General features: G+C 46.4%; 1 protein-coding gene across 2 annotated transcripts in view; it reads right to left on the bottom strand.

Moving 5' to 3' along the window:
• Positions 1-13,879, bottom strand: part of LOC144685702 (E3 ubiquitin/ISG15 ligase TRIM25-like) — a 34,904-nt gene extending 21,025 nt beyond the window's left edge. Inside the window, exons 1-3 of one of the 2 annotated variants that reach the window (XM_078550500.1) lie at positions 13,265-13,879; positions 4,749-4,844; positions 3,472-3,702 (exon numbers count right to left, since the gene is read on the bottom strand). In XM_078550500.1, the coding sequence (XP_078406626.1) occupies positions 3,472-3,702; positions 4,749-4,844; positions 13,265-13,819 (882 nt within the window). In that variant the 5' untranslated portion in view covers positions 13,820-13,879. The remainder of the gene's footprint in view (positions 1-3,471; positions 3,703-4,748; positions 4,845-13,264) is intronic. The other variant, XM_078550501.1, reaches the window with a different exon arrangement.
• Between the last annotated feature and the right edge of the window lie 3,325 nt (positions 13,880-17,204).

Genomic DNA, 17,204 nt, shown 5'->3' with positions numbered 1-17,204 from the left:
CAACAAAATTTTAGAGAGAGCAAAATTCAACAAACATGTCCAACAGCCTGGAGAAACCGTTGACTCTTTTATGAACAAATTATACAGATTGGCTGAAAGCTGTGACTATGGTGACCTCTAGTCAGAACTCATAAGGAAAGAGTTTTTGTCGAAGTGGCTGACCATATCCTTTCAGACATACTACGGGCCAAGGAAGACCTGACTCTAGAAAAGGCCATCTGAAATCCACCAACTGCACCAATCCATTTTATGTGGCAAAAGCAAGCCCTGGTGCAGAGCAACCTCAACTGTCCAGCTAGTAAAGCAACAAAAGGGGCAGAGAGATTCCAAGCCAAGGAAGGCAGTGCCCTAACTGACCACAAGAGGGTGGGTGACCATGTTAGCACTGTGGAGCCAAATGACTTCACAGGCGAGAGCAATGTCCAGCAATCTCGATGCAGTGTTTCAACTGCAACCGCCCGGGATACTTTGTAAATACTTACAAAGCTAAGACACTCAGACAATCCATGAGATTGAGATACCACATCAGGAAGAGACCCAACAGTGCTTCTTGGGATCCCTGGATTCTCTTTTTGGAATGCGGACATCTCAATAAATGGTCACCTCACCAACTTCAAATGGGACACGGGAGCCAGTATTATGGTCCTCTCGGACAAGGAACCATCGCTGGTGATACAATGCCTGATGCCACCCACAACACAGCTGTATGAAGCAGGCAAGATCCAGCTCCCAGGTCACATACATTGTAGGCAACATTCCAATACAAAGATAAACGATTACGGGAGACATTATTTGTAGTCCACAATCAGGAATTTTCCCTTTTAAGCAGAAAGGCTGGCGTCAACATCAACCTCCTTCAGAAAATTGATGAGGTCAGCCAGCAAAGGTCTAGTTCCAAATTTAAAAAAAGAGTTCCCCAAACTCTTCACTGAATTGGGGTGACTGAGGACTGCATACAGTATTACATTAAGGGAGGATGCCAAGCACATGTGCCTGTTCACACCACAGAAAATACCACATCTGCTCATGAAACAAGTGCAGCAACAACTGGACGAGATGACCAAAACAAGGATCATCTCCCCTGTCACTCAGCCGACCAAATGGTGTCCTGGGATGGTCCCAGTTCCAAAGCCAAATGGGTCCATCTATATCTGTATCAACCTGACACAACTCGACAAGGCAGTGGTGAAAGAAGTCCACCCAAAGTCCCCCGTGGGCGACAGACTGACTAAGCTCTCCAAAAGCATAGTGTTTTCAAAGCTTGATGCTAACAGCAGTTTCTGGCAACTTCCACTTGATGAGGAATCCAGATTGCTCGCTATGTTTATCACCCCTTTTGGCAGATTCTGTTTCAACCGCTTGACATTCGGCATTATCTCAGCACCCGAGATATTTCAACACATGATGTCAGCCATTTTGCAAGGCCTGGAGCGTGTCATCTATCATATGGATGATGTTTTGGTCCACAGCATGACTGTGGAAGAACATGACAGGAGGTACATAGCTGTCCTAGAATGCTTGCAGGAAGCAGGGCTGACACTAAACGAGGAATACAAGTTCTCCAAGATTTCTACTCAATTCTTAGGCCACATTGTCAGCAGCAAAGGCGTGATGGCAGACCCACAAAAAGACAAAAGCTATCAGTGAGTTTCCAACTCCATCATCTATTCCAGACCTGCAGAGATATCTGGGCATGGTGAGCCAGTTCGCAAAATTTCTACCCAACCTGGCGCAGGTCACAGAACCCATGACACCTTCTCATAAATGGCCAGGCATGAGTTGCTGACCTGCGCTGACCTGCACTACTAACTCCGTCCAGGCATCCTTGGTCAGGTGGGAAGGCCTCCTGCTGCCATCCATGGGGAACAGGACCTCCCGCCTTTCCTGGACGGCCTGGAGAAGAACCTGCAGGGAGACTTGCTGAACCATGGGGCCAATCTTCTGTTCTGCAACATTCTGGTATCGGCAGTAGGTTTCCCCCACTGGAACGACAGCCTGATTGATGCTCCTGACTTGCAGTGAGTGAATGTCTGTCCAGGTGTCCTTTAAATATGGCGCTCGGACCTTTGAGCCTGTGAGGTAAGGGCAAGATTTGCTGAGCTCCTCGTGCATGCATATGTAATGATCACGTGTGGCCAACCATCCTGGTCTGAGTGGAAATCACTCTCACTTCTGTCTCCATCACCCAACTTATACTCAAGAGCAGAAGATTCCACCCAGTAGGTGGGGTCAGTCACAGGAATGGGAGATATTCCCATATTTCAGTGCACTCCATCCTGGGGCAGCACCAACACTATGAGGGCAAGGCTCAGGGCCCTGCCTGAAAAGTTTGACATCATTTGTGTTCAATAGCATTCAGTTGCTATCAATTACACTCAAAATCAATCATTTAGCTATCATTTAACATTACAAGTACCGTAACTGACATCAATGTCATCAATTGTACCAAAGCGCTGCACTCAAACATTTAAAATCACCAATATCACTTAAGCATTCGGACACCAAAAATGATCGCTGAGTTGATCTTCCATATTTCTGAATTTCGATAGCTTCAAACATCATAAAACTGAGCTAACTTTACAAAAGCAGACCCTGTTTTGATGAGGTATTTTTATGTTTTTGCTTTATAACCTATAACTCGTGCAGCACAAACCTGCCCCCGCCACGCCCTTCCTCCCCCAGGTTGCAGCAGTTCTCTCCCCATCAACCCCCCCCACCCCTAGAGCAACTTTCTACCTCACCAGCCCTCCACCAAGCAATTTTCTTCTGTCGCCTCCTCCCCCCCGCCAAAACCCCATTCCGCAAACTTTCAAAAGTCAGAATTTTCAGGTAGGGTGAGCCAACATAAGGCTGTATTAGGTCATATGACCAAAAACTTGGTCAAAGAGGTTAAATGGGTTTTAAAAACTCAGGGAATATCATAGACCACTTTCCCCACAATAGAGGCTTCTGACCCCTATTTAGCACTGACGTGGAGATCCTGAAGCCTGTGGGAAATATCTTCACCTGGGTGTCTGAAATGGAGGCAGGATTTTCCAGTCCTGCCACTGCTGGGGCTGGACAAGCCTGGAAGGAGTGGGAAAACACCCCATTCCCTACTCCTTGGATTGCAGCAGTTTTCTTCCTTCCTCCCCCACCCCCTCTTCTCCCCTCCTCCCTATCCCTCCCTCTGCTCCCTGATTCCCCTCCCCATCCCTCCCCCACACCCCTTATTCCCATCACCCCTTGCCCCTCCTCCCCACACTCTTCTCTCTTTCCCCTCCTCTTTCTTCCCCCTCCCCCTCTTTCCCCTCTCCCTTCCCCATCCCCCTTTCTCCCCCTCACCATTGAGCGCACTTGAACACAAAAATGTTAAAATTTTCAGATGGAGGGGGGGACAACTGAACCATACCAACAATCTTCAAACAATTCAGCCTCATATCAGTATCACAAAAACACCCAACCATGGCACTGTTTATATTGAAGATGTACCTGAATAAAGGAGAGAGGTTCCCTCTGTACCAGAGTCTGGGTTTCTCCATCTATAAATGTAATCTGTTCCATCCTCTTGTTTAATGCTTCAGAACAGCTTCTAATCTGTGAGAGAGCTCGGAGCCCCTCCTCATCGATCAGTTTCAATGTGGATTTTTCATCTTCATCCAGCTTTCTCCTCCATTTAGAGAAGCTCGTCGATAACTTTCCTTTCAGCTCATTGATTCGTGTCTGAAACCCAAACCAACTCTCATTACAAACGGCCCTTCCACACAGCTGTTACCCTGAGCACACAGCACTTTCCAGAGAAGGGATAGATTGTTTAGATCGCTACCCTGTCATCCGTTAAAGATAGACAAGCAGTGGGGGGTGTCTACTGGGACAGAAAACAGAGTTTAACCAGTGTTACTTTGAGTTTAAAAGAAAGAGCACTGTATTTAGACTGGGTATGGCACTGCCACCTGGTCCATCCACACCTGGAGTGTTGGCTCCAGTTTTGGTGCCCACGCCTGGTGAAGGAGATTGAGCTTCTGGAGAGGACGGTGACCAAAATGACACAGAGTCTGATGGTTTTAGTTCGGAGGATCAGCTCCAAGAGTTTGGGTGATTAGGGAAAGGCAGGCTGAGAGGGACATGATGGAGGTTTTTAAAATGATGGAGGGATCATTGGACTCACTTGTTGGGTGAGGTACTTGAGATGGATCAGGAGGGTAGGACTAGAGGGTCTGTGTTTAAAATCCATAGACACAGAGTTAGGTTAGACACCAGATTCCTCAATCTCTGGAACAGACTTTCTGAACATGTGGTGGTATGGAGTCACTACCATCCTTTAAAAGGGAGCTGGGGAGGAATTTCCCCCAGTTTGTCCTGAATTGCAGGGGTTTAATTCTCTCTTCTGTTTCTCAGGTGAGTACATGGTTCAGGATGGAGCAGTGGTGTGTGTGATTGAACCCTGTCTGCATGGAGCAGGCTCACTGGGACTAATGGAATTTTCTTCCTCTTCCTTTCTATGTTCATATGATACAGGCTTCAGGACAAGTCTTCAACTCTGGCTGTGTCTGTTTCAGTAAATCCAGTGTCCAAGTGATGGAATAATATTCCCTGGAAGGTGCAGGTAGAATTAAGCAGCTCCCCCATAAATCAAACACACAGGGACTCAGTGTAATCAGTGACTCAACCCAACAGAACCAGTCTGGTTTGGAAGGCTTGTTTCTGATGTTCTCATTGACTCAGTGAGGAGAGAAACCCTTTCAAAATCCAGTTCCACTTTTCCCTACCTTTATTTCAGTTTCTGATTTCTCCAAGTCTCGCTGTTTGCTGGAACAATTCTGCTGGACTTCCCGAAGCTTCTCGATTTCTATCTCCAATTCTTCCTGTAAAAACATATCATAAGTGTTTAAAAATAACAACCTGCTTTAAAAAACACTTTTAACAGAATAAAACTCCACCCTTCTTCATTGGATTCATCTCCCAGGATTCCTATCACTCCCCCCTGAGCAACAATGTCTGTCACCAGACAATCAGTGGCCCCATGGTTTAGCAATACGTCCCTGCAGGTTCTCCTCCGGGACAGGAGAAGTGCTCTTCCCAAATGATGGCAACAGGGGACCCTCCTGTCAGACCAAGGAGGCCTCGATGAAGATTGTAGTGGTGGTGAGCAGCTGTGGGGTCCATAATCACTCCTGGGTCCAGAGCCACAAATGGATCAATGATCTCCTCTGATCTGCAGGATAAGTGGCTCGGTGGCTTTGCATCAATGGGGCAATGAGGGCATCAAGCAATCTGTGTGAGCGGAGAGAGGGTCCGAATGGAGAATGTGTGCTCTGCTTCATTATGCTTGGGGCCAGAACATGTGATAGTTTTGCTTGATGAATAAATGCTGTAAGTGGATGTAGAACATGATTGGATACCAGTTAAAAGTGACGGGCCAATACATGGCATGGAGTGCATGTAGACAAGATGGCAAGGTGCCTAGTGAGATAACTCTCCCCTTTGTCAATACAGGAGAAGTTATTGCATAATGAGGGCCAAGATAGGTGGAGGTGTGCCAGAGATGAAGATCTTGACACAGCTGAGAAGGAGACTGTGAAGCTTGCCAGGGAGCAGGGTGGCCGTGCCATTGCAGACAGTGAGGCAGGAGTGGCAAGGCAGCAGAGCAAGAATGCCTCCAACCTGGTGTCGAGACATGGGCACACAGGAGACATGTGTAGAACTGTGATATGCTCATAGAATGTGTTGAACCTTAAGGTCTTTCCTTGTGTTCTCCACTGCAAGTCATTGCAATCTGGAGCCTAACCCACAGCCCCTAGCCTTCAGGAAAGACTCCACCTCTGAAGAAAAACAACAACAAAATCCAGAGGATGCACTCTCCAACAGCGCAGTGGTAGTCAAATCGTTTAGATTTAGACACAATCTGATGAGCACATGATACACAAGTGGCAGCAGCTGAGGGAGGCTGTGACAGTTGAAGTCTCTGATGTTGGGAGATCTGTCAGGGACCAGGTCCATGCTGAGTCCCAGGCTGACGACTGGCTTTGGTCTCCTGGCATTGGGTGCTGTCCAGCCAAGAAGCCTGCTGGGGATGCAGGGACAGGCAGAGAACATCTGGTGGAGATGACAGAGTCTATGCGCAGACTTGTATGAATGGTGGAGGAGTCCATCCAAGGTAAGAGTTCTGCCATGCCTCTAGGAGGTGACCACATGGCTTCATCTGTGGAGGATGGTGACTGTCATGGAGAGGACAGCCAGGTCCAGCAGAACTCAAATGCGCTCTGACCTGCTTTCCATCACTTTGCCCCTGGGCTCTCTACAGCAGTTGTTAGGGGAGAGGGGGTTGGGGCACCTGGACCTCCCTCCAGGTGCCCTTCTGCTTAGTGAGACAGGAAGATGCCATCACGCACTGAGAGGGAGAAGAGTTTGTGTCAGCCTCCTGAGGTGTTCTATCAGGAACTCCCTTGTTGTGTGGCCACACCTCATTTCCCCCGCCAGTGACTCCAGTGCCTCCAGAGGCCGAGGAATATGACCCTAAACATGCGTAGGAGATCCCCAGACTTTTGGCTGCTCTCCAAACTTTCCTGTCCTGCCCGTGGTGATGCCTGCCTGTGGCAGGACAGGAAAATCCTGGTGGAGGTTGTCTCTGGCAGCCCTGGCACGTCTCTTCTTGTTCCTGGCATCTTGGAAGTGTGCCGTGACATTACTGTGCTCTTCCTCAGGTTCATCACCTTCATGCTTATCTGATGAGTGCATCTCCTCCATGTCTTCACTTGCCAAACCATCTCCTTGTTACAATGCAACATTGTGCAATGCACAGCAGACCACGATAATCCTTTGGTGCGTACTGTCGTGCTCCACCAACCGGTCCAGACAGCAGAAGCGCATTTTGAGCAAGCCAAAGGTCTGCTCTATGATAGCCCCGATTGAACCATCAGCTTCATTGTTCCGCTCCTCCTTGTGGCTGTGGGGTGACGCACTGGTTTCATGAGCTACATCCTCAGGGAAAGCCTTTATCACCCAGGATCCAACCTTGCACTTGGGCAGGGGCTTTGAATAGCTCTGGGACCTGATAATAAGATGTAGGAGTCATGGGAACTCACAGGGAATTGAGCATAGGCCTGCAGGATATTTTTCTGTGTTTGCGGATATTTGAATGTTAAGAGCGTGAAACTCCTTGTGATTCACATGTGCAGCTGGCAATACCCAGGGAGCTCTCATGGCCATGAGTGCATTCAATGACCCTTGCACCTGATTGAAACCACATGATAGCCCTGAAGCTCATTGCTCTTGCGGCCTGGCTATTAATATCTGTAGTGAACTTGGTCTGGGTGTTGCAGTCTGAGAAATGTCACACATGTCCCCTGTGGACACCAGGAATGATCAGAGGGGATGGAAATTCAACATCATGGACATCTTGAAGGCAACCAGCATTGGGGTCCCTCTCATTCCATGGAGCTGTTGGTCTTGTTGAAGGAGTGCACAGAGGTCAGTGACTGCCTCCCTGGATAGTCTCAGATGTCTCTGACATTGCCTCACAGACATTTCACCATTTGTGTCCATTCTGAACATGCATCGGTGTGCCAATGCCTGATGATAAAGCTGGCATCCCTGGTTTCTTGCCTCCTGACAAGCCTCACCCTCTGGTGAAGCATCTTGATTGGCTTGTGGCTTCTGTTCTTGTTTGCCCACAACCCTCCTATGGCAAATCCTCTCTCCTCTGCCTGAGGTTGTAAAACTACTGAGTGTATGAGACCCATTGTGAATCCAGAAAGTGAATTGCATAAAGAAAGCAGGCAAAGATATTAGCAGCTCTGTGTATATGACCTTCATCCCCTTTAACAGTTGCAGCTGACCAATAGGAATGCCTGAGACACCCACGAGCCACACCGAGGACACTTCAATCCCACAATATCCTCCTCCCACTTACCCTGGGCTCCACCAATTCAACCCCTATTCACTGAGATATCCACACTCCAACTCCACTCCAACTGTGACCCTGGAGCTCTCAGACATCCACTTCCATCCTCTCTTTCTCACTCTCGAGCTTCCGCTTAATGCCCTCGACTCTCCGCGCATCACCCTCTGTCTTTCAACAATCACCCTTCAGCCTCCCACCATCAACCAGTCACAATGACACTCAACCTTCCTTCTTTCATCTTCGATCCACCTCCCTTTCCCCGCTCACCCCCACCCTGCCTGCTGTCACCCTAGAAGGCTCTATCACCCTTGACCTGCTCTCAGGAGCCCTCAATTTGCCCTCAGTCAGCCTCGACCTGCCCTCCATCAAGCTGGACCTGCCCTCCATCAAGCTTGATCTCCCCTCTGTAAATGTAGACCTTCCCCGTGTGGTACAGCTGCTTCCTTTGGACACACAAGACCCAACGTTGGTCAGGACGGACCCTGCCCTTTCGGCTCTGGTGGACCAGACACCCTGACCCCCACAACACCCATCATTGTGCCTGACCATGCACCATTATGACCCCATCTCCCCTTCCAGTTATGCGAAGCTTCTTCTCTGTGCTACTGCGCTAACCACAGACAACAGCTCAGCTCAAATCGGAACATCGGCTGGTGCAGGAGACATGAGATTTCCATGCCCGGCTGACTTATTCTCGAAAATGTTTGGCTTTAATCAGTATTCATGTGATGCAAATGTATGGAGAAGAGATAGCCACCACTGGACAGCGAATGCCAGTGAAACGCTGCCGACTTAATTACAGAAGTTCAACCCAACTCAGGAAACCGGTTCCCCTCAATCTTGACCTCTCAAACCCCAACACCTCCCGAATCCCTCTCGCCCAGCTCCCCCCCTTGTTGGGGTCTGCCAACTTGGCCCTGGTGAGACCCCCACCACTTAATCAAGTCCCAATCCAGCAAGAGACACCTCCTCATCCTCTCAAGGTATTGAAGACCTGCTGGCTTCTGATAGGCTAGCAGCTGTCAGAGGCATGATTCTCCGTTCTGGAAGGGTTTCCAACCACGCCTCAACTCACCTAATGGACAGCTGGCTGTTTAATTGATGCAGGGCGGCTGAGTATCAACGAGCTCCCTCCTAACTACGGCTCCCCTAAAATCAAGCCCAATAACTCTGTTTCTTTCTCCATAGCTGCTGCCAGACTTGCTGGATATCAAACAAACAGCTTCATAAATCTGAGACAGTGGAGGGAAGGAGAGAGGTGGTGGTGAGGTAGAGCTTGGTGTCCTCAGCATACATGTGTAAACTGATATCGCTGAGAGCAGCTTGTAGATGAGAAATAGGAGGGAGGAAAGGATAGATCCATGGGGGATTCCAAAGGTAACAATGTGGGAATGGGAGGTGAAGCTATTGCAAGAAATTATTTGGCTATGACTGGATAGGTAAGAGTGGAACCAGGTGAGGGCAGTCCCACTCGACAGGGGACACACATTGGAGAGGAATGATGTGGTCAACTGTGTCAAAGGTTGCAGACAGGTCAAGAAGGATGAGGAGTGAAAGTGCACCAGGGTTACAGTTACATAGGATGTCATTGTGACTGTTTAGTGGGGCTGTTTAATTGTTGTGGCAGAGGAAGAAATCTGATTGGAGAGTGTCAAACATGGAGTTGCAGGAAAGGTGGACACGGATTTGGGAGGTGACAACACGGACAAGTGGGGAGGAAAGAGAGGTTATGATGGGCTGGTAGTTTGCAAGGATTGAGGGGTGAGGCTGTGTTTTTCTAGAAGGGGCTGATAATGGCAGATTTGAAAGTGAATGGAATGGTCCCAGCGGAGAGAGAAATATTCCCAATACCAGCGAGAATGTGGAAGGGATGTTAGGTGGTTAGCGGCTTAGCAGGAATAAGATCAAGGAATGTGGGCCTCAAGATGAGCACACAAATGGCATGAGGGGTGTTGGGAGAAAAATTATAGAGAGATGAGAATTCAGAGCTGGAGCAGGGGAGAAAATTGGGGGAGGTCTGGTTTGGTGAGCAAGGGGAAGGCAGGGAAACGACAGAGGAAGCTGAATGAATCTCAGTCTTAGCATCAAAGAAGTTCAAGGACTTTTCACACTTTCCAGAAGAACCTAAGAAATAGGAGCACAGTCAGCTATATGATCCCTCAAGTCTGCTCCATCACTCAATACGATCATGGCTCATCGCAGGAGTTGACCCAGCATAGCTTCACTGTATGGGTTCTCAAGTGTGTATTTCCTTTCTGGATGCTGACACTGACATGACTGACAAGCCTGCCACAGTATTACTGCTGAAGAGTGGTGCCCGGGAGAAATTACTGGGTACAGCCTGACCCTGTGGGACACCATAATAATAAAAGCAAAATACTGTGGCTGTTGGTGATCTGAAATAAAAGCAGAAAGTGCTGGAAAAACTCAGCAGGGTTAGAAGTCAGTTGGAAGAAGAATCATATTGGACTCGAAACGTTAACTCTGTTTCCCGCTCCACAGACGCAGCCAGACCTGCTGAGTTTTTCCAGCACTTTATGTTTTTATTACTGTGGAACACCATCCCTGTCTGAGTCAGGAAGGGGGATGAGATATAAAATGAGATACAGAGGATTAAACAAACACATCCAGAAAGTATAAAAAAGGGACACAGAGTCAATGTGACTATTGATCTTCAAATATATTACTGGAGTGTAAAAATAGGCTGCAGAGCAAGCTCCAAATGGGTGCCATGGATATGGAATCAGGAACATTAGGATGATGTCAGTGGGTTGGAAAAGATAATCAGACAATTGGTGATCAGAAAAGAGGTAAAGAGGGTGCAGAAGCCACCCTGCTCCCCCCTTACTCTGGATCATTACACCCTCCAATGGCGAAGTCAGAGGAGAGTTTTCAGCGGTAGTGAAAGAGAAATTAACAAACATTAGAAATAGAGATAAACTGAAATCAGAGCAAAAGACAGGATTTCTTTTGTTTTCAGTGTACTGTTACTTTAAAAAACACCTGTAATTGTTCACTTTTCGGAGGCTCCACTCCCTGTTATACTCTGCAGTATTAATCCCTTTTGTAAGCCTCGGTTTTGTCAACATTCAGGATGTGATAAAAGTTTCAAACTTCGTTTGTCCTTCAAAAGCTATTTTTTCCGCAGTTATTTTCAGTACTTTATAATGAGACATGCTGGAGAGCAAGAGGAAGATGGTGCATTCTACTGGTTATCTGTAAGCGCATGCTGTCCTATATACGTATACAGAGGTGTTGTTTTGAGTGATTGAGTTCCTCTGTTTCTGGGTCTGAACTGAATTAGACTAACTGACCTGAGGTTACAGACCGAGAATCTGATCAAATTCTGAAATTATGAACACTGGTTTACTGTGACAAGTCACACAGACAGCTAGTTCTGTAAATCTTGTGAACACTCTAAATTGTTAAATAAAAATTGACATTTAAATATTCACACCCATAACAGAGAAAGATTCAAGGTGGATAAGGAGTTAATGTTCAATGTAACTGGAGTCGATATGTTTATTATTGGAGAATGTGAATACAGTTGATGTCTGAGAAAACTAATTCAATGCAAGAAATTAATCTCAACTTAATGTACTGTCTCCAAAATTTTGGGAGATTTAATGTGGTCGAGTGCCTCAGAAGGCAAAAACAGTTCGGACCAGTACTCTTAGTTCCCAGTTTTACTGGTGTTCCATTTTAACGTATACAAGACCAGTTCGGAAGAACATTCTCATTTCCCAGTTTTTACTGCTTTTTCCTTCTGTCTCAGATCCTTGGGTGTGTTTCTGACAGGGTGAGGAAACAAGACTTTTTATTTAAATGAGTTGAACAAGTTAACATTCTGTCATTCCCAAGAGGATTGGGTTACAGAGTGAGTGGTTACAATGGTAATTATCAAATTAATTGTCTAATGGTTCTTGCTTGTTTCAACTGATTGTATTGCTACTTTTTCGGCACTATTCTTTGTTCGGCAGTTGTTTCTTCACCCTGGTTTTCTATGTACCATCTCTCTCCTCTCTGTTGCTGCATTTTGGATCTATTACCCAACCTCCCATCACCATCTCTCTCTCTCCCCACGATCTCTTTTTCTCCCACCGTTTCTCTCCTCCCTTCCGCCATCTGCCTCCAACCCACCACCTTTCCCCACTCACCATCTCTCTGCCATGCTATAATTCCTTTCCCCGAACCTGCCAAGCTCTGATCTTTGATTGACCGGGACCATCCCCACTGTTCCCTGGCTCCTGCCTTGTACTGCAGGATTTCCCACCCAGCAATGCTCAGCCTCTCAGTCTGGCTGGCTGGGAAACAGTAGAAGAATCCTAATCAGGTCCTGCTGTTAAATCCAAATGAACGTCTGCATTCCTGGCATTTCCAGATGTCAAGGCTGCTGACAAGTCTCCCCATTCCTCCCTGTATATCTTGGGGTTTCAGTGTCTGGATCTGGGCAGAAATATTCCTATCTGTGGCTTTCAGTAACAAAATCCCCCCTACCTGTATAAACTGAGTGACCACGCACACACACAGCATTTTCATTTTACATGACACACCATAGGCTGCATTTTCACATGGACTCAGTGTTAAAGGGTTAACATCAGGAGCACCCAATACTGATGTAACTATGATGCAGCATCACCTAGTTAAATAACTGAGATCTGGTGCACATGTAACACCTCGTGTAAAGCACTGAGATGTACATATCTACCTGTAAATAAATAGGAATGGTTTTCACACAGCCCACAGTTGTATTCTTAGAGTAACTAGCCAACCCTAGAGAAGCCTCAACCAAAACCTGAACCGGAGACGAAGCACTCAGCTTCTCCATTTCCAGAAATTAGCTAAGGGGAAAGGGAGACAGACTCAGGCACACCAACATTTCTCAAACAGCAATTCCCTCTTGTGAGGAACAGGTTTTTCTCCCAGCCTCTTGAGTTTCCCCCTCTCCATGGGTGTCTCTCACACTCCCCACTGGTGATGATCCTCTCCCTGCTGCTCAGAGGGCAGAATCCCCCAGTGCACAGAGTTACAACATGCTCTGCTCTACAGCCACGTGCCAGTTCTCACAGGTGCCCACAGTGAATTATTGAGCTTTACAGTGCCCTCCCCAGGAGGGGCTGAGTGTGGGTGAGGGGCAGTCACACTGGGCCAACCTCACTCCTCTCCCCCACACCCCCATTGTGCCCAACCTGTTCTCTCAGACTGTAAGAGTAAGGGGAATAAATATGACTGACCAAAAATAAACAGCTGTAAAGCCTGACCCAGGCCAGAAAGAAAACACAGGACTAAATCAGCACTGTCTGCAATTAGTTCCAATTAATGTTGGTCATTAACAAGAAAACTCTCCTTCACTGTATTTAATATCAGGAATTGTTCACTCACCTTAATTGCAGCTTGTGCCTCATCCAGGCTTAGCAATGTGTGGGATTTATGTTTCCCTATTATTGCACAGGAAACGCACACACACTCTTCATCATCTTTACAATAGAAGATTAGGGGATCCTTGTGGTCAGGACACTGCCTGCCTGTAAGGTCAGACACAGGTTCAATGAGAGTATGTCCACTGAAAGCCTTGCTCTGTAAGTGTGGCTTTAAATGAAGGGAGCAAAGAGATATTTCACATTTCAGACAAGTCTTCACAGCTGGGTTTGGATTACTATCACAGTAATCACACACTACATGACCAGCAGGAGGCTGTGAGTGGTTATATTTTTCCACTATATTACACAGAGTGAAGTTTCTCTCCAGACTGGGCCTGGGGTTGAATTTACGGCGACACTGAGGACACTCAAACTTTCCTGGGCCTGCTGTGTGGGCCCAAACTCTCTCAATACATTTCAAACAGAAACTGTGCTGACAGGGCAGAATTACAGGATCCTGGTACACCTGCAGACACACAGCACAGGTTAATTCATCCTCTAAAGCTGCAGGATCCATTGTTACAGCAGCTGAAGAGGTTCACACACCACCTGAGAGACTGAGGAACCAGAGCAGGAAGTGAAATCCTTATAAACACTCAGTGCAGGGAATGAGAATGTTAGTTTCACTTTTATAATTCTCTCTGGCTGAAGATTAACCCTTTCAGGTTGGGAGTAGCAGTTCAGAGCCAAAATCAGAAAAGCAAGATTGTAATTTCATAATATGTTGCCAGAATTCAGCAAGCTGGGTTCATTAAATGAATTGAACACTAATCACCTCAGACCAAACAAAAAATGGTTTAACAAATAAATTAAAACTGACAAAAAGAAGAAAAATAACCTTTACAAATCCTGCAGAGAGGAAGGGGAAGGAACTTTCTGACAGAAATAGAGAAATATGCAGAAAAAGTTAAAAGGTTTAGAGGGGCAAGGAGAGATGTAAAAAAGCAAAGCAGCAGAGGCTACAAGCTCAGTAAACGCAACACAAAATCTGTATAAACAACACAGAGCTGCAACAAAGACAAATTAATGTTGGAGTACAAACCCAAAACAGGAGAATACAGTCAGTGGATTTCATGATTAATTGTACAGGGTTCTGGTCAGACTCACCCTGAGGGCTGTGTCCAGTTCTAGTCAGTCCCACCTCAAGTGCTGTATTCAGTTCTGGGCAGACTCACTTTAAGTATTTCCACCCCTTTGGATTCCAGCCCCTGAAATAAAGGCTAGCATTGTTCTTGGGAAGAAACAGTAATATTCAGTAAGAAGCATTCAGAATCAGAACAATACATGCTATTAAAAACGGAACCCTTTTATTTCCTTTTCCAGACTCCATTTGCTGGTACTTGTGTATGGTAGCCTTAGGTGGACAAAATGCACAATGCAATTTTCAATACACTACATGTTATATTATGCTTTTAAATTATATTTTATTCACTAGCATTCATTTAATTCTGCACATGGACCCCTAAATCTCTCTGCTCCTCCACAGTTCCAAACTTCTCACCATTTAGAAAATGTACTGATCAATCATCCTTTGATTCAAAGTGGATGACATCACACCTAAGAACTCAGTCTGCACATTATATGTCAACAATTGGGTCTCACGGTGGAGAAATGGGACAGAGGAGCGGGCAGGAAATTTGGAGCCGAGGGCAAATGTGCAAGAATGTAGGAGCTCACAAAGGGACGAGGAATCAAAATGGGTCACATTCTCCACCCTCAGCCAGGGTCCTATTGGCCAAGTGGTTATGTCCAAATGTTTGTCTTCACACTTTTGAGTACCAAGATGAATGTTTGGATGCTGTGCTAGTGGGATAGGGATGTGCTTCATACACATTCCCCTCAAGTCATTATCTTTGGTGGGTTTTTGCAGACAGGTAGACTCCATTTCAAGGGCGTTGGAATGTGAAAGGTATAACCATGCAAATTGTGTAGCCATCTATGGCTGCGAGCTCAAGTCACTGAAATGCAGTTTTAGACTCTTTGTAAATAAAAATCAATTCAGGGTATCCAGCCATTGATTCAAAAAACATTTTCTGACATAAACCAGGTTTCCATGACAATATGGATACAGACTGAGGGCGCATACTTCAGTATCTGAGGAGTCGTCATGTTACTAAACATTGTGCAGCCATCAGTGAACATCATCGCTTCTGACTTGATGATGGAGGGAAGGTTATTGATGAAGCAGCTGAAGATGGTTGGGCCAGGGAACTCCTGCAGTGATGTCCTGGGGCTAAGATAATGGACAACCATCTTCCTTTGTGCTAGGTGTGACACCAATCAGTAGAAAGACTCCTCCCTGATTCCCATCAACTTCAGTTTTGCTAGTGCTCCCTGATGCCACACTTGTTCAAATGCTGCCTTGATGTCAAGGGCAGTCACTCTCACCTCACCTTGGGGATTCACCTCTTTTGCCATATTTGAACTAAGGCTGTAATGAGGTCAGGAACTGAGTGGCCCTGGCAGAACCCAAACTGGGTGTCAGTAAGCAGGTTATTACTGTGTTTGTGCCACAAGATAGCACTGTCAACGACACCTTCCATCACTTTGTAGATGATGAAGAGTAGACTGACGGGGTAGTAACTGGCCTGGTTGGATTTTGTCTTGCTTCTGTGTACAGGACATACCTGGGCAGTTTTCCACATTTCCGGTAGACATCAGTGTTGTAGCAGTACTGGAACAGCTTGGCTAGGGGCTTGGCAAGTTCTGGAGCACAAGTCTTCAGTACTATTGCTGCAATGTTGCCAGGGTCCATAGCCAGTGCCTTCAGCTGTTTCTTGATATCATGTGGAGTGAATGGAATTACATAGAATTTACATCATATAAACATGCCATTCAGTCAGATGGATGTTGGCCATGTGGATATTGTGATGGGGAGTGGATGTAATGGTGGGGAATATTGGGTCTATTTTATGGGGGAATTGTTTCTCACAATCTTATGTCTCACAGTGTTTTCAGTTACACGGCGTCCACGATGTTTCTTCCCTGCCTCCTCCTCCTCTTGAGGGTAATATAATGGTAATTATGTAGCCCTGTGAATATCAGGCCCAATGAATCTGTCACAAGCCCAATTATCACATCCGCCTTTTTAAAGATAAAATTGTGAATTATGAATAATATGCTTAAGGGATTAGTGCTGAACTGTGGAAGGAAAATGATAATTTAAACACACTTAAAAAGAAAGCAGGAAGGCTTATAATAAGGTGAATGGCTGAACTGAATCAGATTCCAGGAACACCACAACCTGCTGTCCAGATTGAGTCACTACCTGTTCCTGTGTGAGAAAATGAATGGCCTGAATTTTCAGCTCGGCGGGCAGGCGCGATCGGCAGGCCTGGGAGCGGTCAGGAAACAGACCACTGACCACGATTTCACGCAGACTGACCAATTAACAGCCAGCCAGCGTGAAATGTGTGTGAAAAGCTCAGTGCTGCCAGGGTGGGGGCGGAAGGATGACATTTCCGTGGGCATGGGTGAGTGCTGAAAGAAAGCTCCCTGAAGGCAGAGAGCTGCCTCAGGGAGCTGCAGACCCGAAAACCATGAAATAAAGTTTTGAAAATCAGGAAAAAAATGTCCAAGCATCAGGCACCTGAACATATAGATCATAAAAATGCTGTCCATAGATTTTAATTTTAATTTTATTTAATAACGGAAACCTCATCCCGCCCTTGGGTGAGGTTTCATGAAAAATGCAAAATTTGCCTGTCCACCAACTGGTTGGATGGACCATGAAAAATTGGAGTTAATTGCTCCCTTAATGGGCTTAATTGCCCTCTTAATTGTCGGTGGATGCACTTTCAACTTCTGCACATGCCTGCCGACTGAAATATCGCATAAGCGCAGGATGATGTCGGGACACTCGTCCGGCGCCTTCTCATGCGATTTTATGCCCGATTGGGTCA

This window comes from Cetorhinus maximus, chromosome 10, assembly GCF_964194155.1.
Source record: "Cetorhinus maximus chromosome 10, sCetMax3.hap1.1, whole genome shotgun sequence".
Classification (NCBI taxonomy): Eukaryota; Metazoa; Chordata; class Chondrichthyes; order Lamniformes; family Cetorhinidae; genus Cetorhinus; species Cetorhinus maximus.
This window is presented reverse-complemented; position numbering and strand designations above follow the sequence as displayed.